This window comes from Phoenix dactylifera, chromosome 12, assembly GCF_051530095.1.
Source record: "Phoenix dactylifera cultivar Ajwa chromosome 12, Ajwa_hap1_PhDact_Kaust_v1.1, whole genome shotgun sequence".
NCBI lineage: Eukaryota > Viridiplantae > Streptophyta > Magnoliopsida > Arecales > Arecaceae > Phoenix > Phoenix dactylifera.
The window spans coordinates 19,170,282-19,192,317 of record NC_143201.1 but is presented as its reverse complement, the minus strand read 5'-3'; the positions used below and the strand labels follow the sequence as shown (position 1 = coordinate 19,192,317).

The following is a 22,036-nucleotide window of genomic DNA, read 5'->3' as shown; positions in this document are numbered from 1 at the left end:
GATATCCAAATCATATGATTTTAGTATGCAAAAATTTTAAAGATAGTAGATCGTATCAAATGATTTGAATCATCGATGTAGAACTTGCATCATCTGATCTATACCTGACTTGATATGAGTAGAGATCTACTCTAATATGGTCAAGTCTCTCTCTCTCTCTACATGCATAATGATTAGCATCAACTTCTAACTTGGCATAGTAAGCTCTATAGTAATATGATCATGCTCGATAGTAAAGTGGTAAACAAAGCATGACAATGACTAACAATTTATCATCAAAACTCGAATTTATCACTCTTAACTTGAAAGAGAGGGAAACCCACTACAAGTTTTCATTAAGACAATGAAAGAAGTATGTATATATATATATATATATATATATATATATAGAGAGAGATAGAGAGAGAGAGAGAGAGAGAGAGAGAGAGAGAGCATACACAAGAAAGAAGAGTTAATTTGTAAACTAGAATGTAATTAAAGTAAGAAGCAGAGTATCTCTTTCTTTTTTTTTTTTTGTTGAAACAGATGAATTAAATTATCTGGATAGAGATACATTCATAGAAGTCAAAAAAATAAAATATTTAATAATTAAATAAAAAATTATTTAATATAAATATAATATGATTTACCATATAAGACATCATCCAATCGACCTGCACAATTAACTTTTCTATAGGCTATAGGAGAGCTACTGCGCATCATTCTCCCATAATTCTGTAAATATAAACTCAATGGATATTCTCATATTTTTGTGGATATAAACTCAAAGCTGTAGAGATGGTCAACAATGTTGGGCCTACCGACAAAATACGCAATAGTAGCAGCCCTACCAGGTCGGGTGCAAATTAATTCTCTAAATGCTCTCAAGGACAGGCTACCAAATGTTTGTTGCTGGATAGGCCTGCACGGCCCCACCTCATTTGCTGTACTCTACTGTTGTTTTAATCTTTTTAACCTTCCTTTTGCCAACCCATCAATTAGAAACACCAATAAGAAATGTTGAGGAGACCAGGCCAAGTCATTTAGGTCTAGAAGCACCAGCCTGGCACCGGCAAGGCGAGGACCCCTCCACGTCACACCCCATACGAGCTCGCCGTCCTACAGATCAAGCATGTATATAAAGAGGCCAATAGAGCAACAAATTGGATGGCTTCGTATGCAGCTATGAGAATACTTTTTAGATGTGGATATCTTTTTATTATTGTTCATTTTTTTTTTTTAATTCTGTATCCATGCATGTAATGTATAAAAAAAGAAGAAGAAAAAAAGAAAAATGGAGAAAGGGGGAAAGCTCAAAGCACGGCTCGGGTCCTAACTCTTAAATTATATTCATGGGATTGAGGAAGGGGTACAAAAAGGTTTCTCGTGTCTCACCGTGGAGTAAGGGAAGGCTAATGAGGACTTCACCTTTCAATGAGGAGAAAAGGAAGGCTACTGAGAATTGGCACCATCGTACTGTACAACTAAATCGCTTTCAGACCTCATCTCTAGTCTCCTTCATCGTTCCTGCATTTAGTGCGGGCCTGGCAGCGAAGTTGAATGTGGTGTGTTCATGGATAAGCTGAAATGGGGCTGCAAGCTTGAAAAAGAGTTACAAATAGTCTGAGATGGCAACATCGATTGGATGTCATAATTTTAATTTTAAAAAAAAGGACTATTAGTTTGTGAATCATGGTTTAATCACATAGGGAAATTGGTTCCTAGTTAAATTAATGGTGCTGCAATTTAATTTCCTTCAGCAGCATTCTGTGAGAACTTGTTACTTGTTAGGTTTAAAAACCTGTTTCAAGCTGCGAACAAATTAGAACCGGCAATGAAAGGACATTTGGTCAGCTTTGGTGGATTATTTTTGAAGGAAAAAAAAAGCTGAGATTTATTTGGGGACCATGAAAGTGTGAATCCCAAGCCACTAAGCCACTTTGCATCCCCATTTAAGATGGTCATGCATGGATGCTTATCTTGTTGACCAATTGATTAATATTAGTTATCAATCGGGCAATATTTAGTTATTTGAGTTGAATTTTTTTATCTAATATTTTTCTTCCGTCCGATAATGAAAGTCTTGACCAGTACAAAAAGAATTATTCATTTACATACCTAATAGATGCTTGGATATCGAGATAATATAAATCTAAGTTGAAATGGCATTTCTTGTATATGCTTAGTGAATAGGCGTATGCGCTAAGGATATATATTTATCTAGCTAGTTGACTGTTGCAAGCATAGTAATTTTTGATTGGTGTTGCTTTCTTCTTTTTTTTATTATTATTTTTCCCCCAAGAAAGTGTATCCAATGTTTGAATTCGACATCTCTTGTATTAACTTATATCACCATTTAAGAATGTCATGGGTGGTTGTGCTTGACTAATGGATTAATACTAGTTACCAAATAGGCAATATTTAGTTATTTGACTTATATTTGTGTGTGTGTGTGTGTGTGTTTTTTTTTTCCTTCCTAATATTTTTCTTTTGTCCGACAATAAATAAAGCTTGGCTAGTAGGAAAGTATTTGCTCGTTTCGAACCTTAGTCAATGCTTGGATATCGAGCTGATGTAAATCAAAGTCCAAGCAATATTTGTTATAACTAGCAAAAAAAAGTCTGTAGCCACCAATGATATTTATCTAGTTGACTATTTCATGCCTCTTTCTAAGCGTTTGGCATGAGTAATTTTTGATTGGTATTGCTGTCATTGTTATTTTTCTTTCAAAAGACTATCCAATGATTGAATCCAACATCTCTGGTTTTAACTTCAAGGGAAATACGATTACTATAAGACTGATGAGGCAAATGTTATTCAGTTTGAAGATTGGAGCGATAAATATAGTATCTTGGTGGGACCAAGTATTTATAATATGTATTTTGTAACATGGAAAAAATGAGTCACAATATTAATCAACATAGTAATAGCTACAGCGACATAGTGATAATGACTAGTGTAACAGTCCGCACTAGTTTTTTTGACTCGCAGCACAAGATTATGTTGACAAATTTTCTTACTAGCAGAATAATGTCAAAGGAAATGACATGGTCTCCTAACTCCCCATGACTTCGTGGCGTGTGAAGTGTGAACCACAAGATTACGACTGAATCCACGTATAGTAGATGTTTGGATGCCTAGCTATAGTAGATGGTGGAAGGAGGCTGCCTTTTGCTTCGAAATATTCGGACTATATTGAGTGGTGGCGTGGCTTTTTCAGATAACGTATATTTTCATAGAGGCAAACAGAGACACAGACTGGATGGCTTCATATGTGGCTAGACACTTCGGAGGCACTTTGTGAGTTGAAGAAGGGGATCTACCTAGAGCGCTGATCCAACATTTGTTATCTTCTGATCTTATTGGATGTATCCGTACTAAAACTATATGCATCATCTGTTATAAAAAAAGAATATTTGCATAATGCATGAATAATATTGATATGCATCTAGATAATACTCATTAATATATTATATAGGTGGTTTAATATCACAAAAATATAGTGTTAAACATCATTCAAAGTGGGGTACCGTAGGAGACCTCTAGAGATTTCATGTACAGCAAAGAATACGGTGTGCAATCCCCCTTCTCTAACAAAGATATGGACTTTCCAAATAATCCATATATTACTCCGAACCACCTCAATTAAGCCTGCCGACTTTCCTCTCCCATGAATAGCAAAATTTATTGGTAGGAGAGATAGAGTTCTGACTTTTGAGCTGCGTCAGCAGCTATGTCATGCATGTAATCCCAACCAATATGAAAATTTATATTATAAACTGTATACACCGTATATGCCGCCAATTATATCCATTCATTTCTATAAACTCTATTCATCGAGCATTCATTTCGGAACATTGCTATAGAAATGAGCGGTTGTAATTATTGGCGTGCATGGCCATATATAGAATATAATTTCTCCATATTAGTTACATAGCTAACATTTTATGTTTCACCATCTAAATTAATCGTACCAAACTTTCATAGCTCATAAAAAAATTGAACACAAAAAATTCATCATAAGTTCTTCCCCCGATGATGTCGTAGTTGAAAATAAAAATATTATTTTTCTCCATAGAGATAACTGGCGATGCAAATTTGACCTATAGCTATATATGTACTCGCACTAATATGCTCGAAGGTTTTTAATTTTTAGCCACACAAGTCTTGATGGATCACAAAGAAATTTCATCCATAAAAATGCCAGCGTAGCTTATGGGTAAATAACATCTCGTGCTAGGTGTATAGTCCTGCCTTCATCAAAATTAGAATGGTTTAGAATACTGTAGGAGAGGGCTATCCTGGTTGCAACTTGCAAGCATCATATTTAGCTGTTGTATATCATTTACTATAACCATTATGAGTTCGGCCATTAAAAAAAAAAAAAGAAGAGAAGAAAAATCAGATTATTTCATTAGATCCACTTGTGGGTTAGGTAGGCTAGGCTCTTGTCGGCGCCCGTTTGGTGTATTAGATCCACATGCAAGCTTAAGGCTCACATGGAGCCCATGCCGTGGACAACGGGCCGCATGGCACCCGGGAAGAGCGCTGCATGGGTGGCCCATGTCCTACCACGTGTACCAGCCGTCATAACTAGGGTCACCTAACCGGTTGCCGGGCCAGGCCAAAATAAATAAACAAATAGAAAAGGTGGCAAAGTGGGAGGAAGCTTACGTAGAGCCGCACGTCAGCGTCGGCACTGGTGAGGAACGACGAGGCACGTGTTCTCTGAGTCAATGGAAACTATGAAGCTAGTTCGCTTTTATTTATTTATTTACTTAAAAGGTGATGGATACTTTAGTTGCTGCTGATGCCAAAATTTTGATGAGGTGTCCTCCTCCTGAAAAGTACGTGGATTGCTGGTGGGGCCTTGGTTGGCTAGGGTGATCCACGTCGGCAGCCTAGCTGTGGGCCACCACCTTAGGTGGGCTCAAGAGTTTATGTTAATGTTAGATTAGGGCTGTGCACATAGAAGACAAAAGGGATTAGAAGTATGAATGGTTATGATCATGATGGAAGTACCCATGGATGCTAGAATAGTGTTTTTTTTTTTTTTTTGGGTTTCTCTCCTTCAAGCAAGGGAGAAACTGGCCGAGGTACATCTCAATCAAAAGAAAAAAAAAAAAATCAAAGCATGGGCATGCCGCTCGCAGTGGAAGGACAACAGGGCTTCCATATGGACAGAGGCTCAATAGCAACAGGCAGCAAAACGAAGGGTTTCTTAAAGAAAGGGGGGAAAAAGGGATCATATAAGACAAGCATGGGACTGTTGTTGCTAAATAGGTTGAAATATTGGAGAATAAAACCGGTTCGGGGGCTGGCTTGGGCTAGCTTGGGTTATGCTCGGCGGGTGCTGTAGGTTAGAATTGTAATGCTCGAGGGTAATTCGGCGACAATCATTGGTCGGATCCAGTAGAACGTGGGTGGGGTGGGCGACTACCATCCATTGTTTAAGAACATCCGGACTATAGTCTGTGGTAGCATGATTTTGCAGCCAAAGCTTGTGAATACTCTTTGGGTGGGGGAGAGAGGGTTATCCGGTGCACTCCGAATTCTATTATTTTTCGATTTTTTTAATTGTATCCTTATCCGTAATGTATGATACATCCATCTTAGCAAAAAAAATAATAATAAAAAAAAGGTCCCCATCAGCAAGGGGCGAGCGGCACATCAAAAGGACTTTCGGAGGTGAACTTTGGTGGAAGTATAAAAGGATGGTTGGATGATTTGTTTACCATAGAGAATAGACTGAAAAAAAAAAAAAAGCCCTCTCTGTGCTAGGTTTAGCAATATATGAATCAAGCATTTGATAAGAAAAGGGGACTTTGGAAGGCGAAGAAAATAAGAGGCATAAAATTATATGAATAAAACTTACAAAATGCAAATCGATTCATCAATTATAATATGGTGCAGGAACAATCCTTCGAGTTAGGAATCTATTCTCCTTGTATAGCTTTTGTGAGAAATAGCCAGTTGAGCTGCACCATCCTGCAAAAGAAGGTGGTCTTATGCCTGAAACTTGCGTGTATTTTAGAGTGATTAACATACTTAATTCTTGTATCAAAATTTGTAAAAAGATTATCAATGCTCCCCTCGTTATTGCCGAGAGAGAGAGAGAGAGAGAGAGAGAGAGAGAGAGAGAGAGAGAGAGGGCAACTTTTGACTATGCATGATCCTCTTATTTATTTTGAGAGAAGGATCTCAATGAAAGGATAACATATGAGGACTTCCCAAAGATCAAACATCTAACTACTCACATTCAAGCACACAATTACTACGGATCAAATGCTCCAGTACTCTATAACTATAGTCTCCTCCTCCAAATCATAGTCACTCTAAAGTAAATGTTTACAGATTCACATTAACCATACACATATAGACCCAAATTTTGGATTTGGATCCAAGGAATTGGCTTCAGACCTTATCTTGCCGGGTCAGACCTTAGCTGAAAGCTAATATGACCCAGATAAAGAAGAAAAAATATTGCCAATCGAAGCCCCCCAAGAAATAATGCTTCGTAATACATCCATGTGTCAATAAATAATCGATTATAATTCATGTACCCAAAAAAACACGGAACTTGATTTCTATTAAGTCCTGCACAGGTCGAAGTCCACCATTATTTGATGGAAGAATTGCCTGCCAACCTTGGTCTCTGACGCTCTCATAGTCTTCATAGAGTTTAATATGTTGTCTCCTGTCATAAAACCCCTCCATGCATTTATTAATGCTCTGAGGCTATTGTGAAGAAACTGCAGAGAGCCTGCAGCAATTTCTTCCCCCAAGCACTAAAGAATTCTTTCCAACTGTCTAATGGATGGACATTTTTGAGCTTCCCTCACTTTCATTCAACACATCCAGCTACGAATTGGACAAGAGACGATATCCCCAAGAATAAACGAGCACTAAATTTTTGGCAATGGGAAAAAGATCGCCCACAATTTGTGACTTATGGAACTTCCCTGTCTTTCCAAATTAATCTGCTTTATGTTAAGCTCATTTGATTGTCACATTGCACCACTTGCAGTGCATCATTGAATTTCGATAACTACAATAATTTACAGCCGTCAAGAGCATTGATGTATTCATGAAGGTCCATGTATTTTGAGACGTTCTTCAATGCTCACAGATATTTGCACCTTTAAGTGACTTACCATGTTGCTGTAGAAATGATCTATCATAATTATTTGGCGTATAAATGACTAAGAATAGGGTTGTGAGAAGATACAACAAACAACAAACACAAGGCTTTTTCTTAAAAAAATTTAAAAAAAGATATTTCATGAATATAAAATTAATTCATGAAAATGATGAACTAGTGAAGCTCTCTGCAATTTCTGATCGTGCGATATGATGCATAAAATCATTTGGCCGATGAGAAGTTCTTCGATAATTTATTTTATTTGATTTGTGGTCCATAGTGTTTTGCAACTCTGTTTTGGATGAAGCTTATGAACTATGTTGACTTTTGAAAAACTATGAGACATGCTGTTGTCAACCAATGCAGACAATCTCTTATAAGATTATAGTTTTACATGGAATGCAACAACATTCTTGCATTATGTCCTTTTGCTCTTGTTTACTTGCATAAGGAGGATGCTTGCACAGGTATCATGTCAGAATAAACCAGTAGCAGTTTGCAGGCATGATATTCAATCATTCATGTCTCTAATAATCGCGTATGGCCTTCACCAGATGCCAAACTCCATTCTGTTTCCACTGAAATGAGACTGGTTTTCTCAGTTCTATTCATGCTGTTGTGATTAATGTATGTTTTTACCCCATGAATTATATTTGAATGCTACCTTCTCTAAATTCCACTCACACAAGTGACAAGGGCATCAAAAACAGAGGAGAAATCATTCACTGTTTGTTACTTTTACTTTTTTTAAGACTCCATAAATGAATAGCCTGGTGGTTTAGACATACAGCAAACAAGGTACAACTCATGATTCAAAATTAGGACTGAGATAAAAAGCTAAGCATTTTGATGCTTCAGATGAACAAAATGTTTTAACGTTTTATAGAAATTAGAGGTCGTGGTTGGGAGTCAATTCCTCAGATCAATGGAAGAATTTTTCATGGCACAATTTCATTTTTTTCAAAGGATTTACATTCTTTCAATTCGGAAGTCAGTTGGCTTTTAACTACAAAACTGGCATAATGCATATTTGTAATCCTGTAGGGGAGCTAAAAATCCTAAGATACATACTGTAACCATGGTTTATCAGTGATACATAGCAATGGCTTACCAGTTTACTTTCAAGGGGGATGAGTAAGCTGCACCTGGAAGATATACGTCTACTTCATGGGGTATTACTACCCAAGTCGACAATTAATTTTGGAAGAGAATTGTTGGTACATATCAAGAAAAAGAAAGTAAATTCAGCTACCTAGCTGAGCTGCGGTTGCATATTGATTGATGGATATTGGATTAAATAAAACATTTAACGTACATGCTACTATAGAGAACCATGTATCAATTTACCAAAGTTTTAGTTTGATGCCGTAAAAACATGCGAGACCAACAACAGCAGTTAAAATACTGGAATATCCCAACAAAATACCAATTGCTGCAATAGAAGATGCAGAAAGGGTATCCACAGATAAATTTACCATGCCAGTGAGCACATTTGCCTGCACCAAGAAATACAACATAAAATGTCAGTCTGAAGATTTTCTCTGATATTTAATGACAATCCCCTAAAACAGGGCAAAAGAAACCTATAGTGTCCATCCCACCAGAAGAAAGGTTCCCAGCATATTCTGACTGAATGCCTCTTCAAGTACTAAAGGCTTTTGCACATAAGTGAAATCCGAAAGCATGAGAATCGATAAAACCTGCACAATGTACTCGAAATTGAAAGATTGGCTAGCCATGTGTTTCAGCATGAACAATGAATTGTGGTGGAAAGAAAATGGGCATGCCAGCCTAGCAAAATTCTTTCTAGAAGAATTTTACCGTTGTTTCAATTATATATTATGCATATTATGCCATGTGAGAGGGAAAAATAGTAGAGGGTGAGCCTTGGTGCAACTGTACGGTTGCTCCATTGTGACCTAGAGGTCACCTGTTTGAAATACAGAAATAGTTTCTCACACGGTAAGGCTGCATTCGTTGACTCTCCCCAGACCCTGCAATGGCAGGAGCCTCATGCATTGGACCACCTTTTTTAGAGGAAAAAATATTCTGTTTTATCTGAAAAATGATTTTCTTTCTGAAGATTAGACAAAAGTGGTTAAACAAATTTGGTAAGTATGATAATGTCCAACAAATGTGGCACTCACCTCTGCTACATTCCTAAGCCAAAATCATCAATCATATTGTTGGCCTCCAAAAACCCAGGGCTAACATAAACAATAATATTAAGTACCCAGACTACTTCTTGGTAAAGTCTGCACACATTGATAGGACTAAAGCAATCTCCTGGATCAACAGAGCATTCATCTTCTCTTACTATTTAAATATACGAATGTAAAGAATACAGCATAAGCGATGCATTGAAGATTTATCTCAAGTTCCTGACCATTCCTACAGTATTTATAGCATATTTATCAGACAATTTATGCAGTCACTTATTATGATTTTGAAGTTTGAAACAAATAAAGAAAGGAAGAGCCTGTTGCAATTCGAGAAACATAAACTAATAAAATAGAAATTATATTTTCTGTCTAGAAAATTCGTACTGAAGCACATTCACCTGACAAAGTTTGCATGGTACATAAGATTTTGGTCTGGACAATATTTTAGATTACATGACCAAATGCATCATGCTCCACATGTATATTCATGTTAATGGCATCCCCTTCGGTAACTAAACACAATAATTGCGCAGCTGACTAAACCTGATATTTGCCACATTTATACCATAAAACTGACTAGTCCGATAGTTTCACAAAAATATAAGTCATAAATATATTAAAAAAGGGTAATGCATACAATTATGATCAAGAGGATCAGCAAAGTTATTATCTCAAATATGGAAACATTGAAATTAATACCTGGAAGGTCTGGGCAAATACTATCATCACATATGCCAGGTTGCACTGCAGAGATAAATTTATTTTACGTCATTTTAAGGTGAAAGCATACATGCAAGCTAGGTTCGAGCATATGAAAGAATGAATAATGAGCAAATTCATGTGAAAGGACAAATTAGAGTTGATATAAAGTTCGGAATAAAGTTGTTCAGATCTCCTGCAATAGTTTATAATGTTTGCTCGGAGAAGTGCTTATTAGTTCTTTTCCAGTATAATTAATATAAAGGACCATGTCTGCAGTTTTAGTAGCTAAATTCCTCACCGTTCGACGAGAAACTCTTTCCACATAATTGTCCAGAATGACGGTGAGGAACCTATTAAATATGCATAAAAAGATATGTTATTTAATATTAAACATTCAGAAAGTAAGCAAGGGAAGGTGTGATAAATAATTCTGGCAATATTTACCAAAACAAAGCAAAAAGAGTCCAAACTGTAACTCTTGTCCGTTGAGTATATCCAACGGTGGAGGATGAATGATTTCCAAAGAATATTTTATACCCTAGATGAACACCAATTAGGTACATACCCCAATATCCTGCAGAAAAGACAAAATACGAATGACTCTCGTGCATAAAATTGAAAATATTGGTCTGACCTGTCTTACATTCCAACATGTGGAGATTATGAACATTACAAGCCCAATTACTTTGAAAAATAACTCACAATCTAATAACAAGATAATTGTATCATTAAAAAATAAATAGTTGACCGCCATATCTGGGTAAAGAAAGTGGCCATTTTGGGTAAATAAGAGGTAGCGTCGGCGGAACTATCCCGAACCACCCGGTTCAGGGCATACCAAGCCGTATCGGCGAGCGGATTGGGACAATTCCGGCCTTCAAATCGAGAAACTGGTGAAAGAGGGAGAGAGGAAGAAGGAAAGAGAAAAAGAGGGGGGGGGGGAGAGGGTGGTGGAGGGCCGGGGAGGGGTGGAGGAGGGGCTCCACCATTCAGTTATCCTATTTCATTCGAAACAGGGGTCCAGGAGTGGGTTTCTTTTTATTTCTAAGATTTAAGTAAAGTCAACAACCCTCTTGCCGACTTCACTTAATTTTTTCAAAATAAAAAAAGCTAGCAAGAGAGTTGCCGACTTCACTTAAATTCTTTAAAATAAAAAAGGAGCCCCCTCTCGGATCCCCATTTGAAACAAAATAGGAGAATCAGAGTGCGGCCATCCGCCACCCTCCCTCTCTCTCCCTCCCTTCCTCTCCCTCTCCCTCCCCCCCCCTCTCTCTTTTCCTCTCTCCCATTCTCCCTCTCCCCCTTCCTCTCTACCGTGTTGGACCACGCTCCACGGCCTTCTCACTCTCTCCCTCCCTCCTCTAACACTCTTCCTCTCTCCCATTTTTCCTCTCCCCCGCTCTTTCGGCTATGTCGGTATGGGCATGGCATGGAATGACATGGGTGTGTACCAAACCGTGCCACATGACAACTGGTATAGGCCCATGTACCGGCACGGTGACCCTTAATAAAAGAACTTATAGATTTCTAAACCTAATATCATTAAATACCTTTCATCTAAGACAACTATTTTTCAAGTCTAGCCGTGTAGGGGATGGCAGAGTGTAGCTTACCATAGGACATCACCAATGAATGAGTTTAAAAGGTTTGACACATTTCTGAAAAAGTCAAGATGGAATATTAAATGCTGTACTATGATGCTTGCTGTTTACTTTAGATGTTTAATATTATACATTAGTTCTATGAAAAAGTTTTAGAATTAACATTTATCAGAGTTAGAAAAAGCAAACTCAAAAATCTAAGTGAAGGCCGCAGTTTATAACAGAATTTGCAAAGTTCATCCACCTACGAAAGCATTTCTTCCAACAAAAGGAGTTTGTTCACCTTGAAGTGAGAGTGAGAGAGAGAGCAATGCAAAGCATGATGTTGTTGAGGTCAACCACATAAATGTGAGCTTCGCTTTATGTCATATAGTTAATTGTGAAGCACACATATCATATGGCATCCCAGATAGTTTAATTTGCTCCTCTTTCATAAAATACCAAATTGTACAGCATTATGTACACCAACGAATACACAAATGTTGCCAAAATTTAGTTTCAACTTGTAGGTTCATCTTAAACAACAGGACAAAAGTTCCTATTCTACTCTGTCCCCATTGCTTTTTCTTATCCTATAGAATTGAAGTGCCCAAACTGTCATGGCCTTGAGGAAGCAACAAACCAATTGTTGAGATGACCCATCAGTGTTAGGCAGATTAAATAATATGATTATTTATAACGTTAACACAATCCTGAAAAAAAACCTTGTCCCATCCATCCTGGGCCAATTTTACAAATCATTCTGTCATTTTTCTATCTAATGCTAGATTCTCTGCCAATGCAAGCTTTACTATAATTTTACAACAAAATAGATTTGCAATGAGGGGTTACAATACATACATACACACACAAAACCTACGGTTTAGGTCTTCTATTCATGTACATATACAATTCGTCACCGACCACATAAATGAGTGTGATGTTTCACAAGTTTTCAATAATTATCTAATCAACATGCATTAGACATGTTACATAGAGCTATCAGCCAACACACCTTGTTACCTAGTTATTACACATTTGCAATACAGTTTTCAGATACTAAACAACAACAATCATAGATAAGATCTAATATTAAAAGACTACTCTCATAGTTAGGTTATTGAAAACCCAATCAAGCATTAAATTTAGTTGCAAATGTGATTTGCTGACACATGTCATTCAGTCACTGTGTCTAGCACCTGAAAAACTCAACTAGAGGAACAAGAAAAAGGATTTTCCAAGTTCTCTTTACCAAATACACTGAAAAGTCCTTCTTTATTTTGGCTGATGATATCTGCTGTCCTTTCATTTGAAATCAAATATGTACTTAAACCATGTCTCAAGCATATCTGATATGCTGAAAAAGGAGATGTAAATATGATTAATCATCCAATATGATAAAGCACATTCCAGATTTTAGAACAATCAAACTGTTAAAAGTAGCCAGTTAGTGTGATACCTATTAGAATCAACAAACCAAATATTCCACAATATTTGGGATGGATGTTACTTATAGATGTTAGGACAGTTACAGCTGCAAGAGTGAAAAAGAAATTCCAGTGAACACCATATTCCCCCACATGAACCTACAAAATAATAGAAAAGAGAGGTTAATTGATAGGAAAACAGTATAAAGGCAATATAAAGGAAAGAATAACAACTAGAACCTATATCCTTTTTTCCCCCAAAAAAAAAGAAGCACAAGAATTTTATGTACTCTGGTAGTGATGATAGAATTTTCAAGGGACAGAATTGAAAACAACAGAGTGTAGAAACTCGCTTAGAAAGGTAATCTTATTCATACTTTGGAGCACCAAAATGACACAAATGCTACTTTTACTAAATTCCATTTTCCCGGTGCATTAATAATGACAATAACAACAGCAGCAGTAACAGCAACAACATCAGCAATAATAATGATATAGGTTAATTATGATTCATGTGGCCACAGTTGATTCACGAATTCAAATTCTTCAGCAAAAAGAAAAAAAAAAATCAAATTCTTCTTAAGAAACAGACAAAGGGACATAGAAAGAACTTTTCTCAAAAAAAAAAAACAAATTCAATGACGTTGTATATACAATGTTAATTTATCTGAAACCTTTCAAATAACAGCCCATTGTAATTTCCATGTCAGTGTGCCCAAGGAACAGCAGTGTTTGCTAGAAGCACAATACCACTAAGCACTAATCAAGCACCAAGTATAAACGAATATCCTATCAATACCCAATAATTTCAATTTATTATTTTAAAGTTTAGTCGAAGTCTAAGAGCAAATAGGCTCCAGAAGCTGGTTAGCTAATGGTTAAGGAGATAAAGGAAACACAAATAATTCCTCCAAGTGATGTGATTAGTTTTGTCATCAGACAATTTATAGGCATGTTTAGTTTACCTATATCTATTATATTGGTAAGAACTCTAGGTTTACCTTTATTCCTCCCTTTAAAATGTTGTGCATTAAGATACTTATTCACAGCAATTATCATTCTTAAGCAACTAAGCTGGTCAAAAGATTTGAATTAAGAATAATTTGTCAGGGTGTTTTGGTAGAAAATGTTTTGAATACGTGAAATTCCAGCTATTCAAAATGAATTTTCTTACAGCTGTATCTGTTCAGCTGGAAATGCACAGAGCCAATAGATTCATTCTTTCTTTGATTACATTTCACTGTTAATCACAAGAAAAGTAATAGCTGTTGCAAAATGGCTCGAATTGTTCAAGACACAAAAGAATTGTATTTGAAATCTATCAAACAGTGATATTGCAATTGACTTGCCCTTGATGCACAAAGATTGCCTCATTAGTGTATACTACTAGTTGCAAGGAGGGTTATATATGTTGATATATATGTTATGACAATCATGAGCAGGTCTTTATGACGAGCACAGTAGCCAAAGGAGGAATAAAGGCACCAGCCATTCACCAAAGATAGTCTAAGCTACTGCTTTCTTTTTTAATTTTCTCCTCTTGGAGATCATCCCTTTGTATATTTGTGATTTAGTAGGTTGTGTTTGATAGCATTACATCTTAGCATCTTACTAACAGTTGGTCTTTTATTCTCTCACCTACCGGCAACTTAATGTGCCAAAATGGACATCTGAAGATATAGGAACTGTATCACAGAACATTAATTAATTTAAATAGATGTTAAATAAAGTCTAAAGTAGAACGCTTCAAGGTCCATGCTTTAATGTGTTTTCCATTGTTAGATGAGGTTTTGACCTATCCATACTTTCTTCAGGGTTTATAAATTGAATTTCTTCTTTCCCCTGATCTGTTTGTTTCCCATTTGATGCTTTCTGGCTGAACTAGTGCTTTCGTATGGGTTGGAAGTTGGGACTGCAATTGATGAGCTGCTAATGACCCAGCTGTATTCCCAATTCGACACTGATCCTTACAGTCAAATATAGGGTTCTAGTTTTTGCTGGTCTGCACTGTTATACATAACGAACTCAGTGCTTCTCTCATGAGTGTTGGCTAGTCCAATTAACTATGCTCTTTCTATTTGTTTTTTTTTTGTGTTCTTCAGTATTCACATATTCTTCATGGTTCAACAAACCTAGTAGGTAGGTAGAAACTTGAAATATAACATAAGTTGGTTTGAAAGATCTAGGATCTCTCAAGTTTCAAATACCTCCATGAATCATACACTGGGAAAAAAATATTGCAGATAGGACAACTCCTTTGACAGTGTAAGTTTGGATTGGTAACATAAGCTATAATACAAAACCTAGTTAGTATATCAGGATGCAGAGAAGAATGAGCTTAAGATTCTATGATTGAGAATCAGAGAAAGCATATAATTGTTAATAGTGATCAAGGAGCTATTGCACCAGTAATTTCATAAAACTATTGCTACATTTTTTTAAGTATTTTTTGCTAAGGTCTGCCGTACCGCCCCATACCGCCCGTACCAAGGCGTGCCGCCCCATACCGAGGCATATCGAGATGCATTACCTAGGCGTACCAAGATGCGTACTGGTCGGTACCAAGGCATATCAAGATGAAAATTGAGAGAAATAGTTAGAGAGCTATTTCGGCACAGAGATATACCATACCATACTGTACCGTACTGAATCGATAAGGTACCCGACATTGAGATTACGGACCTTGATTTTTTGCTTTAACCACAAATATGAATAATCGAAAGAAAGATATCGCAGCTGTAACAAACATTGGTACCAGCCGAATTTTGTCAAGGTGCAAGATTTCTAGAATACAAACATTGCTACATATCCTAATTAGATATTACCAAATGACTTAAAATATCTATTCACAACTTTGGGCATCCACCTTCAATGTTCTTCTTTTAGAACTTCACATGGAATTAAAAGGCATTTAATCAAAGAACATAACAATTTAAAGTGAAAGTGCACATGGTTCCAATAAAATCAAGCAAAGATAAAGAGATATTCCAACCTGATAATCTGCACCTGTTGTGAAAATAAGCCGACCAAATCCCAGCAATACTAGTGGACTTATAGATTGAAATGCTGCCTTCCGATTCCTGGCGAGGAAAAGATGAAACTTAGATCCATAGCATAATGATGCAGGACAATGAACTAATCAGAGAAAAGCCAATTAAAGAACTACTTTTAGTATCAAAAAGTCCATTTATTTAAGAAATTATGTTGTCACATCTGAAACTTGCTCATTAACGCTCATGAAATAGACCATCTTTATTGGTCCATACCTTATTGAGAAACCATGAATTTCATATTGGTGACTATTGCTCACAGAATGTTTTCATTCAAATGTGATGTCATGAAAAGATAATTGACTAAGATGCGTGATTAATTTTGGTCCAAAATATGATCAATTATGAATATGTAGTAAATATTGTTGCTCTGGCCTCTTTAATTTTGATTTATGTGATGATAAATACATTCTTATATATGAGAGAGAATGAGTTCTATGAGCGTCTTGCTTTTTACCACAAATCTACCGATCCCTTGTTCTAACCTAGACTTCCTCTACTATTCATTACAGATGATTATGCGTCTAAAATATTTCACCATGATATTATTCTATGGAGCAGTCTTTTAGCTACCTATAGTATATTAAGCTCTAAACTACCATTCCTGATTTTAACAAACATTTACCCCACCGGCTTCACACACATGCACACAGATAGCCTGCACGTGCAAACACATACACAGAGAGAGAGAGAGAGAGAGAGAGAACACTAAGCACATTCAGGCTTCAATTCAATTGTAGGAATTTTAAAAAATGAAGATTGTTGATAATGATCTAGAATATCTGAAACACCTGCAAACCAAGAATCATGTATTTTTGGAAATTGTTTACCTACACATCAAGTTACTTAAAGATTGATTTTGATAGTCTTAATAGGGGAGAATGTTTTCATATGATTTATGATTTAAAAAAAAACACTGGAATGTGTCAGTTTTAGTCCACATATATTTTATGATGTGCATATCATAATCGATGGATTGGATTTACAATTCACATACCTATCATGCATTTTAACCTATTCACACTATTTATACTCTCCATTTTTGCATCTGCTTGATGCTTAGTTAAATGGCATTCAAAATATATGATTTTTGTTTTTTTGGGGAAATTTAGATACTCGAGATCATTATCTTTCATGGACTACATTTTAAAACATCTATGGCTGATTTTGCACCGAGCGTATTGAGGGCTCAACGAACCTGATTAGTCCGCATGTCTATGTGTGTTCGTGTTGGCAGGACGAGAGAGAGAGAGAGAGAGAGAGAGAGAGAGAGAGAGAGAGAGAGAGAGAGTAAAGCTAATGCTTTTGAGAGCATTTGGGCCCTTCCCAAATGACTTTAGGCACTGTAGATCATGTTCAAAAGTGCAGAATTTCATTCTGAGAGGCATGTTATAGATTTTAATCGAGAAGCATTTAAGTCCAAGTGCTTTCAGAAGAATTCTAGCATTGCTCATACACTCTCTCTCACACACGCAAATACATAATATGTGTGTGAATTTGATATATGTTAGCTTACATAAGCATGCACATAGTAGTAAAATAGCACCTCAAATTAGATTAAATGAAAAATGAATATAAACATTTTCCCATTAAACCGAATCTGGCGATAAGTGATGAATGAACTCACGGACTAACATTGACATGGCATTCCGTGCTTGTTTTGAGACTAATGAATTTGTCACAACAAATAATCCCACTCCGACATCCATCTGTTGAACCCATGGAGTAGATATCAACAATTAATGACTGCAGATAAGGGATAACATAGAGTACTTTAAATGGTTAAAATCAACAAGAAGACACCAATCTTGACATATATTAATTCTACAAGCGATAAGCGAAATAAACGGTCTTCAAGTTAAAAGATTAGGTATAATTCAAATAGCTCAAGTTCATGAAATGGCAAACTAGGAATCAAGATGATTCTCCTCCTCTCTCCTCAAACAGAGTATATATATCACCGAAGGTAGATTTTGGCCTACATGAATACCTAAATAGTTTATAAATACTCTTCAAACAAAACTGTATCAAGCAAAGTTGTATATGGTACACAAATTGTATAAATACTCTTCAACCTATATTGATTATAATGATTTCTGAATGTTGTAGACCACAGTTTTTACCATAACTAATTCAATTGAAAGAAGTCAAAAATGACCAGTGAAGTTTAAATTATATTATGCTTCTGCAACTCCCTTCTAACTACAAACTTTTCGAAGATCTTTGCAGTGGCAGCATCTGTTTCTTGGAAGGGTTAAGTTACACATGGCATGTGGTAGGAAGAAAACTAAACAAAAATGACCCGCTCCAAGGTACGACGTATTGACCCAAATTGGGCAGTACGAGGCATTCCGTACCGTACTGGTTCAATAACGGTATCCGGTAAGGGTGCGTACCAACACTCGATACATCAAAAAAATCTCATACTGTACCATACCGACACTATGCTAGTGTGGCACTGGTATGGGGTCCAGTACTGAGACGGCGAATCTTGCATAGCTCAGATAAATATTATCTAATTTAAAAGTAAGTTCCATTTTGCACAAATTCACGGCTAATCCAAGATATGAGGTTTTCACACCCATGAAGATTATTAAGAGAGGCTAGTATAATTATAGCAACTGGATTTAGCTCTATTCATAGTTTCCATCTTACAGCTAAGTAAGAATGCAGAAACCAAATACAGATCAATGAAAGTTAACACAGATGAAAAAAACAGATGCAAGAGAAGGGGAAAAAATATTGATGAAGGCCAGGAAAAATATATATTAATTAGCATGCTCTTATCTCTGGGCCACATCTCATTTCTTTAACAAGTTTTCTGTAGTGACTTAGAGGGCAAATACGAGAGTATATCAAAGCTATCTAATAAACCTCAGCATTGGACTCCGTTATATCAGCTAGGGTCCTAACCATTTGAAAGAGAATGGATTAAACCACTGCCCAGCAAGGTGGTTATTTTTTTGTAAGTTCGATTATCATGCTATGTTTCAGCCAAAACAGTTCAGATTAGATTTCCGTCAGAAATGATGTTTAAACAAATGAAACAAGTCTGAGACAATGGGAATATAAAATGCCATCTCAATAGTACTATTAAAAACCAAAACATGTGAGCTGAAACTTGTCCACAGAATAAAACTTACCAAACCAGTACCATATGTTTCAGTCTTAGCATAGCATCTGGGAAAGATTTTGAAGTCCACGGCCAATATGCACAAGCATGTCACCAACATCTACACATCAAACTATCATTTTTGATTACCAACAGATAATGGTAGTCTAGTTGAAACTAAAAATTAAATTTACATATACAGTAATTGATTTAGCATACCACGGATACTCGGTATGATGAAATATATGTTCTGAATGAAGATAAACGTTGTGACCCATCATTAAAATGAAAATCAGATCTGCGCCTGAACATTATCTAGTAAACTTTAGATCAGTGCATTTTGGTTCCACGAGTTAGAAATAACATCTAGGGCGTTCTAATTTTGATATATAATCTATGGACACAAAGTGAAAGATGAATAATTCTAAAAAGGAATTCAGAATCATCGCCATTTAAATGCCTACCTTCTAGCTAAAATCAAGAAAAGCAGCAAAAGTCCCACAAGGCTTGCGCATGTATAAGCCCATTCAGCAAGAACCTATCAGAAACAAATCAATATCACATGCAGTTGTGCAAGTCTTTGAAAACAACAAACTACAATGGATAGAGATGAAAACTTTGGACAAGAAAAAGTGTACCTTTTATATGATACAAGAAAATATGAAGCTATAAATATCTCAACATTGAGATTAACATGTTTCTTAACTTGGATTCTGTTTGGAGGCTTTTAATTTTAAACTCATAATTTATCCTTTTCCTGAATTTCAAAAATTGAACTTTAGGAATTGAGTTTATTTTAAGAAGGTTATTGGTTGTTAAAAGGAGAAGTTTCAAATATGGAAAAATGTAAGATGACAGTGAAATCAAAACATGAATTTGCAATTCCCGATACAAATAGAGATACTTAATTTCATGATTTTAAGGATTGCATGAAATTTCATTCATGACCAAACACCTGAATATCATAAAATTATAACTTCAAATTTTGAAAAACAAGTAAAATCATGAACCATCACAATTCTGTGGTGCATCAAAACACACCCTGAGAGAATTGAAATATAAGCGAAACAATGTGGAAGAAAGCCCAATTACATATAATAAATATTGTAGAACATACTTACTGTGAAAACTAAAAGAATTGGCACAACAACACACAAATAATCCATAGCCAGTGCAACTGTGTGACTCCTCCAATCTTTAGTACAAGAAGTTGCGCTGTCATTTTTCTTTACCACAGCTTCCTTAGCATTGAGATGACCTAAAGCAGAAAAAAATAGGCATTAGAGTTTGCGACATAAACTAAATTAAAAATGTTCTGATCACTTGGCACCCCAAGAATGCAGTTGCAATAAATAGAAACACTGCAACCTTAGCCAAAGTGCCTCTTTCTTTGCTTAGGTGAAAGTTATGGAAACTCACATATTAAGATTGACTTTCATAGAGTAATCAATTGCCAATGCAGTGAGCAGTAATTAGCAATTCCCAGAATGGTGATACTACTTTGAGCACTGGTCATAAAATGTTCTACATTTCTCAGACTCACTTAGCTACTACAACTCAACCCAACCACCACAACTCCCCACCCTCCAACCAACCGAGAAAAAAAGAAAAACAACGATTGTTCGTGAAAGCATACCGTTAAATTCTCTAAAAACTCTCTGAACGAAGGCATTTAGTCCGGGATTCGATATTTAGTAATCTCGTTTTCCTAGATTCTGAAATTCATCCAAGAAACAAGGAAGAATAAGAAATTACCGTTTACGCGGGTGAAGCTGATCCATTGTCGGATGACGATCAAAGCCTGAGAGAAATGGCATCATTAAGGCATCAACAATTCAAAAAGATCAAATCTTGACCATCAAAGTGCTATTAAAATTAGGTCCAAAAGAATTACGGGTACGATAGCGGTTAGGGCGGCGATCTCCAACATCGACGTTCCCGTGAGGTTGCTAACAAATCTGGCAAGAAGGATACACCGCGAAAAATTGGGAAAATTGAAGAAAAAACCCGGTAAAAACGTTAAAAAAAAGACAGAAGCGATTTTCTACTCTTCTTTGAGGCGTTTGTTGGGATTTAGAGGTTTCCCACGGAGATCCATTGGGGTAGAGGGGAGAGGAAGCGCCGCCGCGGGCGGAGGAGAGGGGGGGAGACGGAACAGGGCGAGGTGGGGCGCGAGGGAAGGTAGAAGAAGAGGGAGCCGGTGGGAGGGACGTCAACTGGGCTCTCGGCTCAACGGGTCGGGCCGGTCCGGGCCGGGCCGGGCCGGGCTCTATGCTCAATTATAGAAGACTCCAATCCGGATTGGAAGTAGGTTGGGTTTTGGTCATGGCCTAATTTAGATAGGACGCGTTGTGTTTTATGGAATGAATTTAGTTTGCATTGAAATGCTGGTTGTGCCATTGGGGTATTGAGCTGATCCAATTGATGCTAAGAATTGAACCTTTCTGACAGCTAAAACTTGGAAATGTAATTTAGAGGGCCGGTTAGGTTGAGACCATATGTCAAGATTTATAGGGCCCGACCCAAACTTGAGCCATATTCAACTAGCTGGCCCGTTTTACTTGGCCCAAGCCCGCTTACCTTTTGTATAGTTTTTGGATTGAATCATAGGACACAACAAAGTAAATAAAATAATAATACAAATCAGAGATCTTTAAACAAACACTATGTACCAATTTAAGTTTTAAAACAGGATAGCATCCCCATTGATCCAATAGTTCACATTCACCACCACAAATCCACCACGCAAAGTGATAAACAAACAAACAAACAAATAAATAAATAAATATTTATAATAATATAATATAAATCCTCTATGACCGAGGGGTTTTGATCCGAACTCAATCCGGGGATTGCATAAATCACATATGTTGGATTAGCGAA

At 36.5% G+C, this 22,036-nt stretch overlaps 1 protein-coding gene across 2 annotated transcripts; it reads right to left on the bottom strand.

The window, feature by feature from the left end:
• Nucleotides 1-8,281: 8,281 nt before the first annotated feature.
• LOC103700420 (transferases, transferring acyl groups) lies at nucleotides 8,282-21,357 on the bottom strand. 2 transcript variants are annotated; one of them, XM_008782370.5, is made up of 16 exons: nucleotides 21,202-21,357; nucleotides 21,048-21,111; nucleotides 20,909-20,954; nucleotides 20,275-20,411; nucleotides 19,618-19,691; nucleotides 19,373-19,457; nucleotides 19,185-19,274; nucleotides 17,669-17,787; nucleotides 15,984-16,071; nucleotides 13,024-13,150; nucleotides 12,817-12,921; nucleotides 10,429-10,558; nucleotides 10,283-10,334; nucleotides 9,982-10,026; nucleotides 8,722-8,820; nucleotides 8,282-8,616 (listed from the first exon to the last, which is right to left on the bottom strand). In XM_008782370.5, exons 1-16 carry the CDS (start codon nucleotides 21,249-21,251, stop codon nucleotides 8,464-8,466), a joined length of 1,464 nt encoding a protein of 487 aa, XP_008780592.3. In that variant the 5' UTR covers nucleotides 21,252-21,357; the 3' UTR covers nucleotides 8,282-8,463. The 2 variants fall into 2 exon arrangements, with proteins under 2 accessions (XP_008780592.3, XP_008780594.3); XM_008782372.5 differs by having other exon boundaries at nucleotides 17,677-17,750; nucleotides 21,202-21,356.
• Nucleotides 21,358-22,036: the final 679 nt, after the last annotated feature.